We start from the raw sequence: 22,774 nt of genomic DNA, 5'->3' as shown, positions 1-22,774 counted from the left end.
TACGCATAGCAACGGAGAGCACTGCCACTGGGGACAAACAAAAGTCGCGTCCTCTGGATGGAACCAGTTGTGAAGGGCAACAGCATCTAAATGACTGGAGAGAGAACAGTTTTTCTTTGCTTTTTCGTCAAGCGATTGTTGTCGCTCTTTACTCCTTGTTCTTTCCTCTACAAATCTCCTGTAGTCGTCGAGGGCCTTCATAATGGCTGTGAAATTGGCTGCCCACTGTAAAACTCCGTGTTTGAGAGTGCTTTGAAGATTCTTCGCCTCCTGATGGATCAAAGTACGAGCGCTTCCTGTGGATTCGATTATATGTAGGTGAGTTGTTCAAGAAATCAGTGTCTTCTTTCTGTCTCTGCCCTCACGCTGGCACAATATCAGCCTCTATATCCATGACAGCCCGCACCTCCCGTAGACTGCATGACTTAGCTGTATTCTCGCCCTCCGTGGTGATTGAAGACCCATGGAAGAAGTTGTTCAGAATGATGTCCTGAGAATATAAAATAAAATAATTCCAGGGAATTGTTACAGGGTATTTTGGAAGGATGGAGAGAGAGAGAGAGAGAGCACTGTTTGAAGTGTTTGTCTCACTGTAATTACTCCAGATTATTGAATGGTGTATGATCTACTCGATATTTTCCGCAATGGTTTTTCCTGATTTGCGGGATCTCTTCTTTTGCTGTTTGCGTGTTTACAGGAAGTGACTGTCTGATGTATCTGCACCAGATCCTGGGGAAATGAAGTCAGATGCAAAGGCAGGGTCGTCCAGTGATGCAACACTGCCGTTCTATGTGCAATGTCACCGCTAATTCCCCCGGCGAAAACACAAACACGTGAAGAGACTACAGTATTGACCGTTCTGGTAATGAATCGTGACTGCTCGGACAGTCGATAATCGAAACACAGAGCACCAGCATGATGTTTTCATATTGGGAACCACACACCAGCTCAATTCTCAAGCCCAAAAATTGATTAATACAAAACACAGAGCGACGCAACAAGAGATCATCCGGCAACCAAACCAACCTGGGTCTGATGCACTGAATAGTCTTGAAATACGCAGGCCACACAAAGCAGTGCAAGCACAGACTGTTACAAGGTACATGCATTGCAGAACAAAGTGTAACCAAAGATACACAGGGTTATAGCTGCACACTCGTGCATGTGCTCGCTCAGCCCAAGAACACGCAGGATGATAGAAATAATCCGGGGGAAACACGCTAATGTCATGACCAGGGAGTGGGCCAGACATACTCTCAGGATTCTACAATTCCAGGTTCTTTACGGAAATATACCAGGAGTCCAGATACCCATTCCTCACCCTCACCACACAAGAAGACCAAAGCTTCACTCTAGGACCAAGCTCAAACAACAGAGAAGCAACAAGAACAACAACAACCAGCGATCGATGCTATATACTACAAGACCTAGTAGCGTGCACGGCGCGGAGCGAGCAAGTAGCCAGCAAAGCATGAATAGTGATAGGTTTCACAACACTATTGATCGACAAGACACATCGCCGCCATGGCAAACACTTCATAAAGACACATGTATAAGCAGACGGAATACAATACAGATAATGACATTGTAGCAACACACGGACACGACACTGGCACCGAAGTAAGCATCAAGACGTAAATAGTGCAGCTCTGAAAAAGTAAAAACTACATTGACATGTACATGTACATTGGTGTGCCGAGTAGTATCATCCTTGATCACCCATCCAACCAAAACGTTATCAGGTCCGAGACGCCGAGATCCCACGCCGAATGTGAAGTGCATCTAGCCTTGAACCTGTTGCACAAGGCACACACATATGACAAAAAATGACATCCACTCCGATTATTTCCATAGGCCAATCATAACAGAACACAGAAATGAAACCACGGGCTCAACAAAGTAAACGCAAAGGAAATTAGTTAAAATAATCCATGAAGTGCTATTTTAATTCCAGCTCTGACTGCAGTGTGGCGTCATGGCCCGATACCCGCTGAGCATAGACACAAACTCCATTAGACAGGGGCACGACATACTATTTTGGAATAAAGTCACAGGGGCGTAGCACCCGCTACGACTGGTACGACCATGGCCGCACCACTTTTCGAAAAGTGTGGTCCGTCTGGAACGTGCAAAACCGTAATAAAAAATCAGGATCCATCGATATTTGCATATGCGCATCAGACCTTTTTCTAGACTCGTAGATCTGTTATGCATCTGCAGTCGTACTGAGTACTGTACTCGACTCGACTGCACACTGCGCCAGAAGTTCCCAGAACGCAGGATTTTGTGTCTTTTTTACAAAATTTTCCGGGGGGGGGGGGGCCGGACCCCCTCCAACACGGCCTTCCGCCGCACCGACCTTCGGTCGTACCACTTCCAAAACCCCTCCTACGCCCCTGAGTCATAAAGTACAGCACTCCAATGACATGACGGACACCTCGTGCAAATGCGTGGTCTGTTCATCCGGCCAACTCGGCCACGCATGAGAGTGTGTGCATGTACGCGCGCACGCAAGCGCGCACGTGCACACACACCATGTATTCGGTGCGTATGGCGTACCTGTTGCGGAGATAATGAAGATGGAATCATTATCATGATGTTACATGTACATGTACAGTGTATGTTTGAGTGTAAAGTAAATTTTATTTTATTACACATTTCTTCGACACAACTTACTCCACATCTTCGCATTTCTCATAATCCATCCATCTACACTCCGTCTCAGTTGAGGAAAAATTCTCCCAGGTATACACTAGTCACCACAGCCATGTGATGACATTGGGATGGGTCCCAAGCACGATTGCACTCTCCAGTTACAATATAATTTATTTGTCCAGATTATCTGTGAAGACAAAATGCAATGCATAGCGGCAATCGATGGATGAAGAGAGAGTTTGTAAATACACATATCTTTCCACTTGTTCAGGAGCTTACCTTTTGGAGTTCACATCGTTTACACGATCTCTTATGCTGTCTTGCACCTTGGCTTTGTTGACCATGGATACGCCATCCCAGAAGACATTCTACAGGAGCTACTAATGCAGAGCGTTTTTCACGCTCGATCTCGGCGATCTACCTCGTCACGCCAATAAAATCCTCCGTGACACTGGCTACAGTCACAAGAGACGTCTCAGTAAGGTAATGAGCACGACAACGCCGTCGAGATCAAGGACAAAGAGAAAACAAAACACTCACTGAAAACAGCAAAGAAGAAACGAAGAAATGTACACGATTCCTATATGTTGCCACTGACAACTGGTTCGGTGGAGACGACGCTACTTTTGTTTGTCCCCAGTGGGATCGTTGCTATGCGTATCGAAGGAACTGTGACGTCATCACTTAACAGCCCCATCCGCGAACCCAGCACTTTGGGCTCGTGATGCAGCATTTTGGGGGAAACGGAGCACTTGGCCGTTGTGTATCAAAATTGAGAGAAGAAAAACTTCCCAAACAAGAACGTTACTTCCGCATTCCGTGGGTTAGCTTCTTGTTGAGTACATGTAGTTTATGAATTGTTTACCATGGCAGACTCGAGCAAGTCTCTTATTGAGTATTTTCTTACTCCCTGGTTTTGACGGCGTGTGCTGAGGATGACAAAAAAGTGAGCATTTTCCGAGCATTTTCGGCAAGGTTTGGGAGCATTTTCGGCAAGGTTTACGAGAATTTCCCAAAAGCATTTTCGGCAAAGTTTCGGGCATATTACACCGGGCCGGGGCCTAGCTAGGGTCAACTGGGGCCAACTGGTTCGAGCGCGATCTGGCCAGCGGCGAGCAGGAAGTCAGGACATTGAAAGTCGATGGGGCAGGCAGTCAAAAGCGTAACTTTGGCTATAGCTTTTGACACAGTTGAAAGTTTTGAGCAGGCTTTTTGTTTGTTTTTCTGCCGGATGATTTGACCCGGCTTGACCCGGCTGGCCTGCATGCGCCAGGTACACTCTGACCGGGCTGTGTTGAATGTCTAGAGAAGGCCCTGGGGCAAGATGGCTGGTCGCTTGATACAGAACCGCCTTCAATCTAGGGCCGAGCATCTCCTCCCGGAGTCTCAGTGCGGATTTCGACCCAACCGTGGCTGTGCTGATGCTGTGTTTACTGTCCGGCAACTGGTGGAAAAGGCATACGAGCATCGTACAAAAATATTTTGTATCTTCGTGGACTTGAGAAAGGCATATGATTCTGTGCCTAGGGCTGCACTGTATCGTGCTCTTTCTGTCCTTGGTATTCCTCCGACTCTCCTCAAGGTCATTGAGTCATTTCATGATGGTATGGTGGCGGAGGTGCGTGTGCCTGGGGGTGTCACGGATGAAATTCGTGTGGAGAACGGCCTGAGGCAGGGGTGTGTAATGGCCCCAATCCTCTTTAACCTCTATCTGGCTCTGGTGGTTGAAAGTTGGCGGTCTGTTCTCGCTGATCGTGACCCAGACATTGGCATCCAATTTCACTATCGCTTGGATGGCCAGTTATTCAACCCAGCACGACGAACCCGTACCTATCAGCAGACCGCTGTTGTTGATGTTGAGTATGCGGACGATGCAAACTTTGTAGTTGGTTCGCGGGAGCATGCTGTGTTGGCCTTGATGGCGTTCCAGGATGTTTCTGTTGAATTTGGCCTCACTGTGAGTATACCCAAGACCAAGTTTATGGTGGCTGGTGTTGGTGTTACTTCAGTTGACACTGCTGGCATTCCGCTTCATGGACAGGTGGTGGAAAATGTTTCCTCCTTCGTTTATCTGGGTTCTGTCATCACTCCGGATGCGCGTTCTGCAGGAGACGTTTCGAGGCGTTTGTCACTCGCCTCGCGTGCCTTTGGATCGCTCCAGGATGTGTTTGCTAATCGTGATCTTTCACTCCATGTGAAGCGCCGATTGTATAACGCCTGTGTGATGACAGTGCTACTGTATGCTTCGGAGTGCTGGTGCCCTTTGCAGGGTGACCTCCGGCGCCTCGATGGTTTCCACCACCAATGCATCCGTAGCATCTTGTGTGTTTCGCGAACACAACAGTGGGAGGAACGCATCACCAATGAGCAGCTCCGAGAGATGTGGGGTGATCCATCGCTATTGTCCTCCCGGCTTCGGAAGCGGAGGCTTGAATGGCTTGGCCATGTGGCCCGCATGTCGGATGTTCGTGTGCCCAAGCAGCTGTTGTTTGGCTTCCTACCGTCGCCTCGGCCTGCGTGTGGTCCCCGTCGTCGCTGGAGGGATGTGATTTCGGCTGATCTTCGGCACATCGGCATTGAACATCTAGCTTGGTATGGGATTGCTCAGGATCGATCTGCCTGGCGGGTGTCTGCCGTTGGGCCGAGCCTCGGCGGTCCTTCCCATGACCAATCTCAACGGGTGGACTGTCTTATCTGCCACCGTTCGTTTCGTCGGCCAGGTGACAAAGCACGACACAAGTGTAGCGCAGAACGAAGTCTCCCCATCCAGGAACAGCGTGGTGCTGTGCAGTGTGGTACATGCAGGAGGTGGTTTCACTCTCGTGGTGGCTTGCGTGTACATCATTGTTTGCCCCTGGAACCATCGGAAGCGTCCGCGCCGGCATCACCTATTCCGCTCAACGTCCCATCTTCTCTCTTGTGTGTGACATGCAATCGGCAGATCAAGTCAGTGCCTGGTTTCAGACGTCACAAGTGCGACCGTGGCCATCGAGCAACCAGGTCTGATAGAGCGTCGTATGGTGTTCGCTGTTCTCGCTGCAACCGTCAGTTCCGTCGACAGAGTGACCTGAGTCGTCATCTCCGTTTCTGCTCCTGACAATGACTCTGGCTCCTTTCGGAGTGGTGTGGCCCTTGTGGCAACCAAGCTACAGTAGTAGTAGTAGTGTGTGTGTGTGTGTGTGTGTGTGTGTGTGTGTGTGTGTGTGTGTGTGTGTGTGTGTGTGTGTGTGTGTGTGTGTGAGCATGTGCCTCAATGATGGGGTAACTGTTATCACGTATGGCGTAGCTTCATTCCACTGTTTTTGTGTGATATAGGTCCACCTCACCGGTTTCTCCTCAATCCTGCTGATGGCTCCTGGCGAAACATTTGGTTGAGATCATTGAATTTGAAGCAAAGAGATCGCTTGCCTATAGGTGATGATGTAGGGTTTCCTAACTTATCTGTGTTAGATCTAGAAGTAAAAATAAAAAGACTTGTTGTGGAACTCTGATAGCACGTCCACCAAAGGCTGCTGAGCAGGAAAGTGTACTTTGTATCCGAGGTAATTGATAAAGCAAACAAACTTCAGTGGAAAGGTGGTTGCTCCCCACATCAGAGTTTGCGCTCCTATTTTCTTGTGAAATCATTGCAAAAGTCACTGCCACTATCTCAAACAAACTACAGTATAGGTTCAGTACATCCGTCGTCCAGACGTCCAGATGATGTCAGTCCGTACTAATCTGGACTAGATGTACTTCCCCCGGAAACAAAACTCCGTGACTTTTTCAAATGACTTTTCAAGGAGTTACTGTGCTCAACAAAAGTGTTCTATTGGAAGGGAAACACTTCAACATGCTCAATGAGGATTGCCTTAGCTTTGCTATGTGCATGAAACGCAGCATTACAACAATGACCTAGCTGGCTGTCTCTGTTCTCTTCTGCCTTTGTGCTCAATGGACATGTGTATACAATATCTACAAGATTGATTGGTGGGAATAGAGTCTAGTTGAGTCGCCATCGCTCGATACATCACTGCTGGAACCAACCAGTGGCAGGTCGATCGACTCGTTTTCGCATGTCATGGAGCAGCTTCTCCGCGTCTGATTGTCTTCGCTGTTACTACTAGTACTGGTACGTGATTTAAACCAGTGCCTTCCCTAGCATGGAGGTGGAGACCCAGGCGGCGCTAGTACTCATTATCGCCTCCGCCCTAGAGGATGCCCCCAAACGACGCGCACAGGCAAAGCCAAACATTTCGCATATTCTCCCCATCGTAGTCGTCCCATCACTTCACCACTGCTGCGAGGAGATCTCGCTGTTCTCCTATGCAACCAAGGAGACATCGGAATGGAGGCTGCTGAAAAAGGCGAGATCTTCCACGTTGAGGTATGGGCTCCGCGGGGGCTGAACGACGACTTTGATTTGGAACTTTCTAGCTTTGCTGTGCTGCGCGGAGTGATGAGTGTCACATCTTTGCGTTTTGGAGTTTTGACATCTTGCCAACCTGTTTGAACTTTGGCTGATGTTTTTGGGGATGACGGAGATTTCAAAACGCTAGCTGCTATCCCTTTCCTACTCTTCTTGCTCCTCAGTGCCATTGTCCTGTTCTTTCTCATTCTGAACCAAAAACTGGCAACGACAAGCAGTGAGCACAGTGCTTCAGTTGGCAATGTGCCTGGTGGACAAAAATGCAAAACACCCGTCCGGTTGGTTTACAGTACAACACCCTTGCCTTGCGATGGCTGTCGGATTTCCAGAATGTGAATCATGCCTTCCTACTATTCCAAAATGTCATCTGTTAGTGTTTCAGGCCGACATAGCCACACAGAGAGCGACAGAACAGAAGCAAAAATCAGTGAAAAAAGTCACGAAGTTTTCCGGAGGAAGTATGTCTTATCAGGGCATGTCCACTGTTGCATAATACCGTATTAATAGCATGCCCAGAAGTGATAATCGGCTTTTTCTACAACTACGGAATATGGGAGATCCAATAACGACAAGGTTTTTGAACTTACAGTTATTGCATTGATCGTATTCCTCGGCGGGTCGTTCAGGCTCAGTGTCCAGCAATGGTAATGTGTCGTACACGTAGCCAAAGTCAGTACTCCGCTGCAGAAACTCCCTGTTCCGATAGAGAGGGAATGAGGGAACAATGCAATCATTTGCATTGTGTCCTGGGTCTACGCCCGACTCTGGGAGATAACGTAGCGTACCGAGTTGTTGCAGCTTGATCATGAAGCGCTCAAACACACGATCCACCATGGAGTGATGGAGGTAGAAGATAGGATCACTAGGTGACATGGCTACATTTGTAAACACACCGCCTGCATAGATATGCACAGCATTATGCATCTCTTCGGCGAAGCTCTCGTTTGATAGACCTCCAACACTGCAGTAGTGCTTCCCAGGGAGAGGAACACTTCCTTCCAACCCAGCGCGAAGGCTAGATGGAGAATGCTCAAATAGATTGAAACTTGCAACATCATAGTGAGTAATATTTACAAGTAAATCCCAGGCATCACGAGCACTTGGCAGCCACTTGACAATGTTATACTGGTGTCCATAGTCTCTGCGAACAAGTGGTATCCCTACATCAAACTGCGAAGCATTGCATAGGCTTCCCGGTCCGCGTTTTGGTGATCTTCGCATGATGTTGGGCTCAGTAAGCGGGATAGCAAAGCCCGCTTCACAACAGATGACTCTAAAATCACGGAATACACCCACAAGTGAGGTTTCATTGCCGTCAAAGATGTCAGAATGAGTGAATAGATGGTCACGATTCTGCCGATCCATCCAATCCCAATAGGGAGCCGCAAATGAGTCGTTTCCAGATACTCGTTGAAGTTCTGATTCGAACAACAGCATAAAATATCGGTGCCATGTGAGTAAACTAGGGCCATTGTGTGCGAAGTCCACTCGGGGGCCGTAATCATGACCTTTATAATTACCACTAGGAACTCCCGAATCTTTAGCAGTGTAATAGTGAATCCAGGTCAGAAACTCATAGGCTGATATTCCAAACTTGAAGTCCTCTGCTGTTAAATTGGATTGCAAGTGGCTTGATTTGCTAAAATTCTCCTCTGAGATGAGGACACCATAGCGACTTGGACTTTTGCTTCTATCATTCATATCCGCAATGGTTTGTTTGACATAATCACGCTCATCATCATCCAGTGTCATGTAGTTTCTGCGTACCAGAGGTGTTTTGCGTTTCACACAAACACTCTTATCAGCAGTTTTCACGTAACCGAACTTACACTCGGTGCAGTCATATCCAGCCCAGTTTCCCTCACACTCACAGATTTGTTTGAACACTCGGTTAGGCCATGGATAGCGCGATGGCTCCGACACAGGATTCTTCAGATAGGCAAGAACATGGGCTGGATCATCTGGCGTTTCAACATGACAGTGTGAGCTTTCGATACGCTTACAAGCGCCACGACCCGGTCCACCACATTCCGCTCCGACGGAGTTTCCCACAGTGACAACTGGGCAGCATTTCTGTTCACGGAGGTCGTTATCATTAAGGCAAGCTATGGGAAACTGAGCGCGTGCAAAGACTAAGTGAACCACCAGGAGAACGCTGAATTTAGACAGGAAGACTATTTTGTCTTCGCTGTTGCTCATCATACTGCAGACGAATTCCGGACATTTCTGGTCTGCGTAAAAATTAATGTCAATCGCTGCCGAACGCTGTTCTCCGCTTGCGACAGAGCGCTAGAGCGCGACGAGTAGCTGGGCTCTGAGACTTGAGTCGAGAGAAAGCCATGCAGAGTCACCTTGGTCACTGGCAGAGACTCTGCGCTAGGCCTCCGTGTAATCATGATGCCAGCATTTTTTTGAGCATTTTCGGTAGAGGGGACGGCTCGATACTGGGACGCTTTGACAGCCAAATTTGTATAGACCCAAACGGATCATCAACGTAACTCGTTGATTTTTCACTCGAAATATGTTTGTGGAAGGAAACTGGCATGTTGAAGTCAGTTGCTCTGGGGCCAGAGTCAATCGAACTGAGCCACTCCTTTGTGTTGACCCATTGCCTCCAAGTAAATAGTTGCCCAATTATTCGCTTCAAAAAAGTTCAAATCAGAGGTGGCTCCAAACCGGACACGTTTTAGAGTGCACGTCAAATTCACTCTGGGTCTGAAATTAGGTAATTGCTATCGCTCCACGACGGCCAGTACAGAGTAACAATAAGCCTTGTGTGTGCTTCCATTAGTTTTGATTGGTATGCGGTGCTTTATTGGCGAGAGGCGAGCCGCTGTTTACCTGCGACAAGAAGTTGATTTTTCGAAAGTCGTAAAACTCAAGTCGCAGTGCGAAGCAACACGTCAAAAACTCACCTGCTTGATATGGCGCTTCTGGTCATCGCAGAGCCATGAAATTTTGGCTCGGAGTATAACACATCGTAGTCTCACTGTGACATATGTTTTCTAATCAAAATACCAAGAGAGAAAGTGAATATTGAGTCCGTTCCGGTTTGCAACCTATGTCCTATTTGAAACCGTCCCCTCTACAATCCGCGAACCCAGCACTTTGGGCTCGTGATGGAGCATTTTGGGGGAAACGGAGCACTTGGCCGTTGTGTATCAAAATTGACAGAAGAAAAACTTCCCAAACAAGAACGTCACTTCCGCATTCCGTGGGTTACCGTATTAGAGAGGTTGCGCACAACGAAAATTCGTAGCGCCGTAACGAATATTTTTAACGAAAAAAGCTAACGAATATTCGTAAATATACAAATAATCTACGTGGAGATAAAAGTTTAATAATAGCAATGAAAAGTATGAATGCCGCAGACATCACCACGCAACATGACAATTTGTTCAAGGTTTGGTTTTGTGTGTTTCCAAAATCGATTTTCACGTTCCGATCATCAGTGGAAATACGGAACTAAAGAGATCAAGGGAAAAACAAAGGTTAAAAATCCAAAGAAGTGTGACACATGACGGGTAACTTGTGGTAAGTTTTACAAAAAGTGAGAACTAAAATAAAGAGTAAGTGTGACAAACGGGCATGAACAGTGCAGAAACAACTCATGAACACGGGGTGCAAACTCACGAAAATAACCTAAGTGCTAAAACATGTTCTTTTTGCTTACACAAATCGGGCTTATGCGTACGAATACAAACAGCTTCAAGGACCTTCAACTGCTGGACATAACGGGCACGACACAGTACAGAGAAGTGGGAATCATCATACACACTCAAACAATCGGGACGAGATAACAAATGCAAATACACAGCTGACTTCTTACGAATTTCACCCTCATCAGCTCCATCACCTTCCCTGCCACCTGACTCCTCCTCGTCCGTTTTATCACCATCACCACCAGCCGTCTCACCGTCATCCGCCTCGTCTTCATCCGCCGCCTCGTCATCACCCGCCTCGTCGTCATCTGTATCCTCGCCGTCATCAAAGCTGTTTGTATTCGTACGCATAAGCCCGATTTGTGTAAGCAAAAAGAACATGTTTTAGCACTTAGGTTATTTTCGTGAGTTTGCACCCCGTGTTCATGAGTTGTTTCTGCACTGTTCATGCCCGTTTGTCACACTTACTCTTTATTTTAGTTCTCACTTTTTGTAAAACTTACCACAAGTTACCCGTCATGTGTCACACTTCTTTGGATTTTTAACCTTTGTTTTTCCCTTGATCTCTTTAGTTCCGTATTTCCACTGATGATCGGAACGTGAAAATCGATTTTGGAAACACACAAAACCAAACCTTGAACAAATTGTCATGTTGCGTGGTGATGTCTGCGGCATTCATACTTTTCATTGCTATTAAAGGGGAAGTATACCCTAAAATCAAATTTTCACCAGTTGTAGTCTTCGGGGTGCTGAGTCGAATGGTCTTGGTCCGAGGAAGCTGCGACGCTCCCTTCCTACTTGAATCCCAATCGAACTCGCGCACTTCCACCGAAACTGGGTGACTGCGCCCTACTAGATGGGGATTTGTATGCAAAATGTCACTAAAAGCGCCATTTCGTTCTTATAAAAGCACGGATGACCGCGATTGGCCCATATGTTTTAGTCTTTTGGACGCTGAGTCGACTGGTTTTGGTCCGAAAAGGCTGCGATGCAGCGTTCCTCCTTTATTCCCAATCGAACATGGTTGAAGAAGCGGTCACGTGCTCCTGGGTGCCCAAATCACCTGGTCACCGCGCCAGCAGGCGACAACTTTCACACCAAGGTTCAACTCGAGTTCAACTCGAGTGACAGGACTGCACCCAAAAAAGGTCAAACAGGCTAGTAAGTTGTACCCTGCAGGCACGGTGACCAGGCGACTGGTGTACGCACGAGCACGTGACCGCTTCTTCAACCATGTTCGATTGGGAATAAAGGAGGAACGCTGCATCGCAGCCTTTTCGGACCAAAACCAGTCGACTCAGCGTCCAAAAGACTACAACATATGGGCCAATCGCGGTCATCCGTGCTTTTATAAGAACGAAATGGCGCTTTTAGTGACATTTTGCATACAAATCCCCATCTAGTAGGGCGCAGTCACCCAGTTTCGGTGGAAGTGCGCGAGTTCGATTGGGATTCAAGTAGGAAGGGAGCGTCTCAGCTTCCTCGGACCAAGACCATTCGACTCAGCACCCCGAAGACTACAACTGGTGAAAATTTGATGTTAGGGTATACTTCCCCTTTAATATTCGTAAACCGTGAGGTTGCTAGGCTCCGGCGGATTATGCTCGCGAAATCATGGAATTATGCTTTCAAGGATTCTCGCATTATGCTCGTAAAATCCTCATATTATGCTTTGGCACCCGGGGATATTATATTCCCTTTGTTGTACTTATGGAGCCTCTAAGTTCGGAAATTGTGCTTTTTTCGTACTTGCAAGTTGCAAGTGGCCATAAGTACAACAAAATACATGAGTATCCCGATATTGTAACAGGTTTAATCAAACTTGAAAAGTAAGAGGCCTGGTTGAGCGTGCCTCGACCAGTTATATGCAAAATGTGATAGTATACATGTGGCAATGGCGCCAATGAAGGTGCTAATAGACAGGCGTAAGACGCATGAGGTGCGAGGGAGTGTAAAGTTATAGAGAACAGGGGAAAACTGTTACATCATCCCCCTCCTATGGAGAGGAAGGAGCTTATAACCCAAATGCTCAAGTGGAATAGAGTACAATAAGCGCAAACACGTGCGAGACGAAAAAAGGCTTTGCACTGAAGTAACACAATAAGATGACTGAAACTCCATGCAAATTAAAGTGTAATAAGCTCAACAAATGTGTAAGGTGAAACTAGAAGTTCAACTGCAAAACTCAGCGGGCAGAAGCCAAGGTTTTGTACTTCTGAAGTGGAACAATGTCATTACCAGATTCATCCAACAAATAATGTTCAGGCTCCCAAGTGGCATCAGAGTAGCCTTGCCACTTGACTAGGTACTGAAGCTGATTCTGCCGGCGGCGGTGACTGAGAATGTTCTCCACCACATAGCGGGCATGACCATCAAGGTCCGTGATAGGCGGAGGCGTAGGCTGTCTCCTATTAGGAATAGCGTTCTTCTCGTAGGCACGGAGTGCCGACACATTAAATACCGGGTGACAGCGGCTGGTATGAGGCAACTTGAGCTTGTAGGCATTCGGGCCGACCACATGGGTTATAGGAAAGGGGCCAAACCACTTGGGGCGTAATTTATGGGATGGTCGGTCCCGAGCTTCAGGAGTCAGGAGGAAATCCCGGTAGACCATTACCAAATCTCCCACCTTCAGCTTTCCCTCGACCCTTGTCCGATCTGCATAGAAGGCCTGACGAGCTTGAGCTGCCACTAACGCATCTTGTGAGATCTTGACCGCGTCTTGTCTTGCTTGCAACCAATCAGCTGAATCTCTGCCTCCCTGAATAGGGTTGAGGAAGTCGGGTGGCGCTCTGGGATTTAGACCGTAATTTAAGAAGAACGGTGTGTTTCCTGTAGATGATTGAGTAGCGCTGTTGATAGAAAACTCACAGAGAGGTAGGAGCATATCCCAGTTATCTTGTTTATGATTTACAAAAGCCCTCAACACATCCTCTACTATTCTGTTTACTCGTTCAGTTAGGCCATCTGTCTGAGGGTGATTGGCAGTACTAAATGCTAGTTTCGTTCCTAAGCGATCAAACAATTCCTGAAAAAATGCTGCCGTAAATCTTGGATCACGATCACATACAATACTAGAACTCAAACCATGAAGTCGAAATACATGTTGAATATACAGATCAGCACTTCCTTTAGCGTCAATAGTAGAGGAAGTAGGTGCTAAATGTACACACTTTGTCAAGCGGTCTACAAATACATATATAGCATCATGACCTGTATCGGTCCTAGGCAAACCCATGATAAAATCCATCGAGATATCCGCCCACGGCTGACTGGGCACTGGTAAATTCTGCAAGAGACCAGTTTTTAGCTGGCCGCCTTTAACTCGTTGGCAGACGTCACATGACTTGACAAACGCCTTTACATCCAGTCCCATTCTGGGCCAATAGAAATATCTAGCGAGTCTGAAATAGGTGCGATCTCGACCGGGATGCCCCGCAGTCACACAGTCATGGTATTCTTGAAGCAGGGCGAGTCGGAGTTTGCTACTCTTTGGAATGCATAACCTGTTCTGTGGTGAAGATCTGAGATAAAGATAACCGGGTGTTTCATTTAGAAGGTAACGGTCGTGCAGATTGTCATGGCTTGAATTTTTCAGTCTCCTGATAATGGGAGCAAGATCCTTGTCGCACTTGTAACCGCTGACAATTAACTGCGCTAAGTCTGGATTAATCTCTAGGGTATGCTCTATGGCATTCAACTGAATGTTAGGAGGATAGGATGACCCGCCTATTTCAGAATCACTGAACAGATCTGGACGGCGTGAAAGCGGGTCGGCAATGTTTTTCTTTCCTGGTTTGTGAAAGACCGTAAAGTCATAGTCAGCTAAAAACTCTACCCATCTTGCCTCACGCTTGGTGAGAGTCGGTTTGGTTCGTAAATAGACAACACCCATATTATCAGTCATCAGGTCAAAGTGGCGGAATAGATAGATTCTCCAGCACTTTAATGCAAATACCACAGCCAACGTTTCCCTCTCGGCCGCAGTATAGTTGCGTTCTGCAGCTGACAGTTTCCGACTACAATAGGCTACGGGATGCAAATCCATATCTTCTCCCTGCTGCAGGAGCACACCCGCCACGGCAAAGTCACTTGCGTCAGTTTCTACCGTGAAGCTTTTCTCAACATCGGCCAGTTGCAACACTGGCGCCTCGAGTAATGCTGATTTTAGAGACTCGAATGCCTTCTGTCTAGCAGCGCTCCATTCAAAGCGTGAATTTTTTCCGGTGATTTCTTCTAATGGACGAGAGATGGTCGAGTGTCGATCTATGAACCTTCGGAAATAGTTTGCAAAGCCAAGAAACTTCCTCACATCAGTTACTGACGACGGAGTTGGCCATGTTTCCACAGCACTTATCTTCTTGGGATCAGGGGAAATTGATGTGCCGTTGATTTTATGCCCCAAGAAGAGAACTTCTCTCACGCCGAATTCGCATTTAGACTGTTTGCAATACAGCTCACTATTTCTAAGTGTTTCTAGAACTGTTTGAAGATGATGCTGATGATCTTCCCAGGTCTTGCTGAAAACTAGAATGTCATCCAAGAATACTACAACGAATTTTCGGAGATGCGGTTGCAGAATAGAGTTCATGAGTGACTGAAAGGTGGCCGGGGCATTAGTCAGCCCGAATCCCATGACTCTAAATTGGAAGTGGCCGAACGGCGTATTAATGGCCGTCTTAGAAACATCCGAGTCTTGAATTCTGATTTGATTGTACCCCGACCGCAAGTCCAACTTGGAGAAATATGCACTGCCCTGGATCGTGTCGAATAAGTCATCAATATTAGGAAGACAAGCTTTGTTTTTGATCGTAATTCTATTCAATTCTCGCCAATCGCACACCATTCTCAGAGTACCATCCGACTTTTTCACAAAAAACACAGGTGCACCGTATGGCGACTTACTTGGCTCAATGAATCCCTTCTCAAGTAATTCTGACAGCTGTGACTGGAGCTCGTCCATCTCTGGTTTCGGCAGGCGGTAGGCGGGTCGAGACGGTGGTCTGGCTCCATCTTCTATCTGGATTTCATGGTCGACTGGTCTCTTCGGTGGAAGCTCATTCGGCAGCTCGTCTGGAAATAAATCCTGGTACCTCTTGAGCAGGTTCTGGATGTCTTGTTGCTCTGATTCCTGGAGTTGTGGCCCGGAACGATTCTCCTCGTTTGTAGCAGTGACCCATGCAAGAAACCCCTCGGCTCCACTCCTCAGGGCATGACGAGCTTGTCGGCCACTGATAAACATGTTTTCCACAGATGGCCGGTCGGCTGTCGGCGGGTTAGCTGAAGGCAATTTGGCAACAAAGGGCTCACCGTCCAACTGAACTTCGTTCGTACGGAAGTTGATGCTGGGGTTGTTCCTTGTAAGCCACGGCTTGCCAAGAATAGCGTCGTAGCGAGTCAGGGGATACACAGTAAAGTGCTGTTCCTCACTGAAGCCCCCGACTGTCACCCTTAGCGTGCGTGTGGAAATCTGCGGGACCTCGCTGGTCGAGCCGTCCGCCAATGTTACGCTCAGCACTGCTGAGCTTGCATCCGTGTCAAGATGATGCTTTCGAACAAAACTGTCTGCAATGAAGTCATGCGTCGAACCGGAATCTATCAGCATCACTGCACGGCGACCGCCGATCTTTCCCTGTATGCGCAGTAGGTCGTGTTCAGGTTCATTGCCGACGCTGACGTTGCTGACATGACACCTTTCTGCAACGGGACAATTTCCTACAGCTATGGGTGTCTCCGGCTCCGTAGGTTCCTGGAGAGCAACGTCTTCAACCTCCAGAGCTCCGAACCGGTTAGCGACTGGTACCGGCGTGGGTGCTTCGGTCGTCGCCAGTAAGCGCACCCCCTTTCTTACTGGCGACCAGCGTTTGGGTAGCGCTGTCCACCGTCAGTACAGTCTTTAGCGAGGTGGCCTGGCTTCCTGCAAGCAAAGCAGTGTCCCATTGCTCGCAGTTGGACACGCTCTTGGTCCGTCAGCTTGCGGAGGCCCTGACCACGGAAGCTGGGCACGGAACGCGACTCTCTACTGGCTGGTGGCCCCGACGCCTGTGGCCCTGACGACTGCTCCACGGTGTTTGCTGCCATGACAGCTTGCTCCAGGGTACGTGGATGCTCACGCATGACCTGTCGCTGGATGTGCGGCACTAGACCCCTGACGAACAGCAGCGCTCTGGTGTGGTGGTCGATTTCCGGCACTTGCAGGCTGAGGCGAGTGAAAGCAGCAATGTATGCGTCCAGCGACCCGCGCTGCGCTGCGGAAATTAGTCCCATACGCGATGTTTCCTCGTTGTGCCGTGGTCCGTACACATCGCCAAGTGCCGCTTTCAGAGCAGGCCAGTCGGAAAACACTTGGTTAGCTTCCAATGCCGCTATCAACCAAAGACGAGCGTTTCCAGTCAAAAATCCTGCCGCGTAGTCGACCCTCTGTGCCGCATTTGGGAGTGCCAACGACCGTAGGGCCATGTCCATTGCAAACGTCCATTCTTTGAATGTAGCGGAATCTCCTCCAAACACAGGCGGCTCTTTCGTAAGGCGGGGTGTTGGCTCCCACGGTTCCGAGTTCGGATGTATCGTTCGGTTTCCTTGGCTAACGCGCTGAGCGGTCTTGATATCGTTTATCAGCCGAACGACGAGTACGAGGAGCGTAAGCAGAGCGACCAGAACACCTGCCAAAAGCAGAGTAGAAACCATCCTCTGCTACCAGTGTAACAGGTTTAATCAAACTTGAAAAGTAAGAGGCCTGGTTGAGCGTGCCTCGACCAGTTATATGCAAAATGTGATAGTATACATGTGGCAATGGCGCCAATGAAGGTGCTAATAGACAGGCGTAAGACGCATGAGGTGCGAGGGAGTGTAAAGTTATAGAGAACAGGGGAAAACTGTTACAGATATCAAGGTGTCCATGCATGTTAGAGATCAACATGGAAAAGAGAAAACATTACTTCTTCTATTCATCACTTGATTTCTTTTGTAGTAACTTCAGTAAAAATATTATTTCATTGCCAAATTAGTTTGAGTTACCTTTGAAAATTATTATCATGTTGGTTGGTTGGTTGGTTTTTATTTCACTTCGCACATTCAAACGGGATGACGACCCAATAAAATGACGGCGAAGGCTTAGCCTAGAAGTGGCTATGGAAGAACATAGTAAAAGCTATGGAAGCACATAGTAAGAGAATAGGATACTAATAACTGCGGGTAAACGGGGGGAGAGAGAGAATACGATGTATCTGTGATACTACGTGCGGGTTACTGAACTGCACGGGGAGGGAGAGCAGAGCGATCAGCAGCAACTCGAACTACTCCCTACAGGCGTATGGTACACATGCATGCTTAAACTCAGGTAGCCGGGTAATTGTGCGGACCTCACCAGGGAGAGCGTTCCACAGCAGAGCACCAGCAACAGAAAATCTCCGCTGACCGCGGCGGCTACGGTTTGCCTGGCTTAGTAGGCCATTTGACTGCTGATGGCGGGTAGGGTGTTCAACTCATGATCTTCGTAATCATCATACTCGTCCAACCGATGTCACCCTCACCCTGCGAATATCAGCTCATCTCACCCGTAGCTCCACTTCTCCTTCCATCATGACCGAACATCAACTACAGTCAACTTCGCTAATAACGACTGCGGATATAACGACAATTCGCGAACAGCGACAGAATTTCCATGCCCAGAGCAAAGTCCCATCCCATTGTTATACACATAATGAGACTTCGGGTATAACGACACTTCGCGAATAAGGACACCTTTTTGATGCCTCGCCGAGTGTCGTTATAAGCGAAGTTGACTGTATACATCAATTTCGAGCAATATCGATAGCCTGCAGTCATATCCTGACTGCTAAAATCCAGAGGTCATGACCGTACATGCATAATCTGTCCCTCCAGGAAATCGCGATTCCACGGATGCAACAAATTTCGCGAATTTGGGCCCAAACCTGCGATTTTCAGCAAAATCCGCGATTTCCCACGTTTTTTGTTGTTTTCTGCACTTTATCTCCCATTTTTAGGCACTTTTCACGCAGTTCTTTCCATGATCCTGTAGGTTATTTGTACAGTACGACTCCCGAGTAGATATCGATGCAACAAATTTCATGATTTGGCCCAAATCCGCAATTTTCTGCAAATGATTCCGCGAATTCCTGGCAAGTTCTGCATCATTCCGCACTTTTCGTCGCATTTTTTGTTACTTTCTGCCGCAATTTCTTGCGCAAGTTTTCGAGAGTTTTTCCGCAAATTCCCGCAGGGACAGCATAATGTACAAATCGGTAATGTGTACATGTACATGTAAACGGAGTTTTGCGGACTACCCGCCACTATCTCGTCCGCCCCGGGATACCTGATGAAGGCTGATTCACTCGCATCTTCTGCTACATGTACTGTGTCAGTGTGAGAAAGAACTTTGAAGAAGACGAGTTCGAGCAGACAATACTGTATTGTCATGATTTCTTCCCTGCTTTTCATTGAAACCACTATCTGCATGACCTCCGAACCCTTTACCATGCAGACTACCAGCACTGATCAGGTGCATTGTGCACAATTGTATAGCCTACCTACTAGAACTGTGGTATAATCGTGTAGTTATGCTCCTACCTCCGAGAGGATGCCAAATTATGCTCCAAATTTTCAACCACCAAATTATGCCAATAATTATGCCGGCATAATCCGCCGGTGCCTAGAGGTTGCGCACAACGCGTGAACGTTTTCGTAGTGGGTCGACGCGGCAGCCGCGCGGGTACGAAGAGTCAAGATAGGGAGTTGTAAAATATCAGTATTTTAGTACTCCAGGTAACGAAAAATATTTTCGTAGATTTGCTCTGTTTCGGTCACATTTGGACGGATCTTCGGAGCAACTTTCGTTACTCGAACCCGGACGGTCGAAATCTAACGAATTTTCGTTGTGCGCAACCTCTCTAGTATCTCTAATATAGTACAGTCAAACCTCGTTACAGTCAAACCTCGTTAAGACGAACTTCAAGGGACTGAACACATTTGTTTGTCTTATCGGGAGTTCTTCTTATCCAGATCTGACAAAAAATCGATATGCATATCAGATGGATTGTATTTACGTGAAGGTGCATGCTGTGGTACATGGGAAGCATGTTATTCTTAGCATAAGCCAGAAACAGGCAAGTACATGTACAATGACAAAGTGCAATGAATCACGACTGTGTCGAAAGTTTGGTTGGTTTGGTTTGGTTTGGTTTTTATTATTTCAGTTCGTTGCCTCAACAGTACAAAGTACAAATATTAGGCCTTGACGGATTATGCTAATATTTTCGTGAAATTATGCTTTTCGCATTGCTGAAAAAATTGCAGAAGTATGCTATTTTTATGCTAAAAGTTATCATATTATGCCGCATTATGCTCACATTTGCTGCTAATGCATAATGGTTCTGTGCAAAATAACAGGGGAATTTTTTTATAGAGGGCGTTGTACTGTAGTAGCAAAGGTTCAACGGGGTCAACGCACCGACCGTCCGACCTAGCTACGACCGTCACTGATTGTAGTGGACTGGACATGTTATCAAGGGAGTCGTAAACCTTACTTCCTAGTGCATCTACTCGTACTTGTAGAACATGTACAACTGTATGGAATTTGATGCGAACAGGCGGATTATTACAATTTTATGCGATTCGTATGCAATTTGCCTCGAATTATGCGATTATTCGATTTTGGTAGGAATTATGCGAAAAATTATGCTGGCATAATCCGTCAAGGCCTAACAAATATCAAGAGGGACGAACGAAAAGAGAAAATAAAACATAGCAAAAGTTCGTACAATGCACTGATTATTTTGTAGGGGAAGCTAAGGCAAAAATCAAAATTTCACCAGTTGTAGTCTTCGGGGTGCTGAGTCGAATGGTCTTGGTCCGAGAAAGCTGAGACGCTCCCTTCCTACTTGAATCCCAATCGAACTCGCGCACTTCCACCGAAACTGGGTGACTGCGCCCTACTAGATGGGGATTTGTATGCAAAATGTCACTAAAAGCGCCATTTCGTTCTTATAAAAGCACGGATGACCGCAATTGGCACATATGTTGTAGTCTTTTGGACGCTGCGTCGACTGGTTTTGGTCCGAAAAGGCTGCGATGCAGCGTTCGGCCCTTATTCCCAATCGAACATGGTTGAACAAGTGGTCACGTGCTCCTGCGTACACCAGTCACCTGGTCACCGTGCCTGCAGGGTGCAACTTACTAGCCTGTTTGACCTTTTTTTTTTTTTTTTTTTTTTTACGGGGTAACGGCCTCTTTTACGGGCAAAATAAAGTCATGTAGACGTGAAAAAAATTGAGATACCATGAAAGTTAAAATAGAATTTTATTCAAGTACAATACATTGGGAAACTCCAAGAAATTCCACATAAAACAGACGGAATTCAGTTTTCAATGGCCGATGCCTACCCCAGCACCATCCTGCGTCGACAGGCCTGTCAGGCGCCTTCTAGACCCGCGTAGCCGGAGGTCGACTGCATGGATCACTGCAAATTGGCTGCGAACTCGCACCCAAGCCATGATGATTGAAAATGGCTTGTCCCACTTGAGGGCGAGGCGACCAGCAAGTCGCTTCTGATAGCTGGCGTATTCGCGATGTAGCACCCCATCCGTGGAACAAACCAGTGGTGTGAACGACCCACGGAGGTCCTCGGAGGCCTGACGATACTTCTTTTTCTTCGCGTTAGCAGCGCGGTTTAGGTGTTGGCGGATAATGCTCGGTAATATGGGATATAATGCTCTCAGTAATGCTCCACAAAAGGCCATATAATGCTCCAAATAATGCTGATAATGCTCCGCCGGATGGAATATAAACACCTGAACCTTGCGGTATTGGGCTAAGAAAAATGCTATAATATTGCACCCATGCTATGATAAACACATAATACAATATCAGGTAAACATGTACGCTACGTACAAACACATACAGTCATATTGAGGCAGGTGATGAGTTCCCTTGCCAATTAGGAGCCGTTGAGGCTCTTTGCCAGGACATGAAGCCGGATGTGGCGCTGCTGGAGCGACCAGCTTGAATCCACATATCTTATCACTATTACCAATGCCTCCCCAAGGTGAGTGTGTCCATCAAATACCACGGAACAAAACCGGGCCTCTTTCATTTCTTCCTTCAGCTGCTTCGCTTCCTCCTCTAGGAGGAACGGCACATAGAGTGACAAGTGGCTCGAGTCAGTCAATCTTTCGTTTCTGTCAGACTCCAAAAGCGGTCGTAAGAAATCAACCTTTGCGAGTGGGATTCCTGCTTGCAACATAGAACGCACGATCTGGATCTGCCGCAGAGATTCAGCTGAACTAACGGCCTGAGTAAGACCGGTGCCAGCTAGAGCCTTCCCAAGTCGTTTCTGATACGCCAAGAAGGACTCCTTGACCAGCTTCTGCCTCTGAGTTTCCCTCTGCAAACGAGACTTTCCTTGTTTGTGTCTCGCGGTAGCAATATGGGACATGGTTATACTCTTCTTCCCTGACAATGTTGTATGGCATGCCAGGCACACTAACTTGCCACAATCGCTTTTGAGCGGCTCATCTGGGAACTCCCGCACCCGTGTTTCGGCACTGATGGCCACTTCAGTGCTCTGTCCATGAGCTACTCGCGTCCTTTTGGAAACATTTTCAGACTTGGTAATAGCTGTTTTCTGAACTTGAAGACCGCTTCCTCGCTATCGCGGCAGGATCTGCAGTTTCCAACTCGACGACGTCACTATCATCAGAGGACTCCGCCAAAAGCTCATCTGAAGAAAGCCCAGCTTCCTCCCAATCCCAAGAACGGCATCGCGGCGAGTCACTGAGCCATCAGCGTTGGCTGCTAGTTAGCTGGTCTTACACAATGGTCAATATCCGGTGAAAGTCCAGCGTTACTCTTCGACAAAGACATGGACTCTTGCTTCGATGAAGAATGTTTTTTTGTAACACTGTGGACTGTAACCGGGTAAGGTCTGGAATGTGTGCGGGTGCGCACCTCCACCGTTCCATGCTGGCTCACATTTGTTTCGTTGGTTCGGGGTGGTTACCTGGATCTTCAAAAAGTTAAAAATAGTTGCTGG

The 22,774-nt window shown here is 47.4% G+C and overlaps 1 protein-coding gene and 2 long non-coding RNA genes across 3 annotated transcripts in view; 1 reads left to right on the top strand and 2 right to left on the bottom strand.

Moving 5' to 3' along the window:
- Positions 1-9,265, bottom strand: part of LOC135813473 (tyrosinase-like) — a 13,478-nt gene extending 4,213 nt beyond the window's left edge. The window contains exon 1 of the mRNA XM_065326565.1: positions 7,651-9,265. Within this exon, the coding sequence (XP_065182637.1) occupies positions 7,651-9,265 (1,615 nt within the window). The remainder of the gene's footprint in view (positions 1-7,650) is intronic.
- On the top strand, positions 73-901 carry LOC135815108 (uncharacterized). The gene is made up of 2 exons (XR_010553264.1): positions 73-318; positions 698-901. It is a non-coding gene; the product is annotated as an uncharacterized LOC135815108 (long non-coding RNA).
- On the bottom strand, positions 1,347-3,336 carry LOC135815107 (uncharacterized). Its single transcript, XR_010553263.1, has 3 exons — positions 2,935-3,336; positions 2,677-2,842; positions 1,347-1,794 (listed from the first exon to the last, which is right to left on the bottom strand). It is a non-coding gene; the product is annotated as an uncharacterized LOC135815107 (long non-coding RNA).
- Positions 9,266-22,774: the final 13,509 nt, after the last annotated feature.

This window comes from Sycon ciliatum, chromosome 4 (assembly GCF_964019385.1).
Source record: "Sycon ciliatum chromosome 4, ocSycCili1.1, whole genome shotgun sequence".
NCBI lineage: Eukaryota > Metazoa > Porifera > Calcarea > Leucosolenida > Sycettidae > Sycon > Sycon ciliatum.
This window is presented reverse-complemented; position numbering and strand designations above follow the sequence as displayed.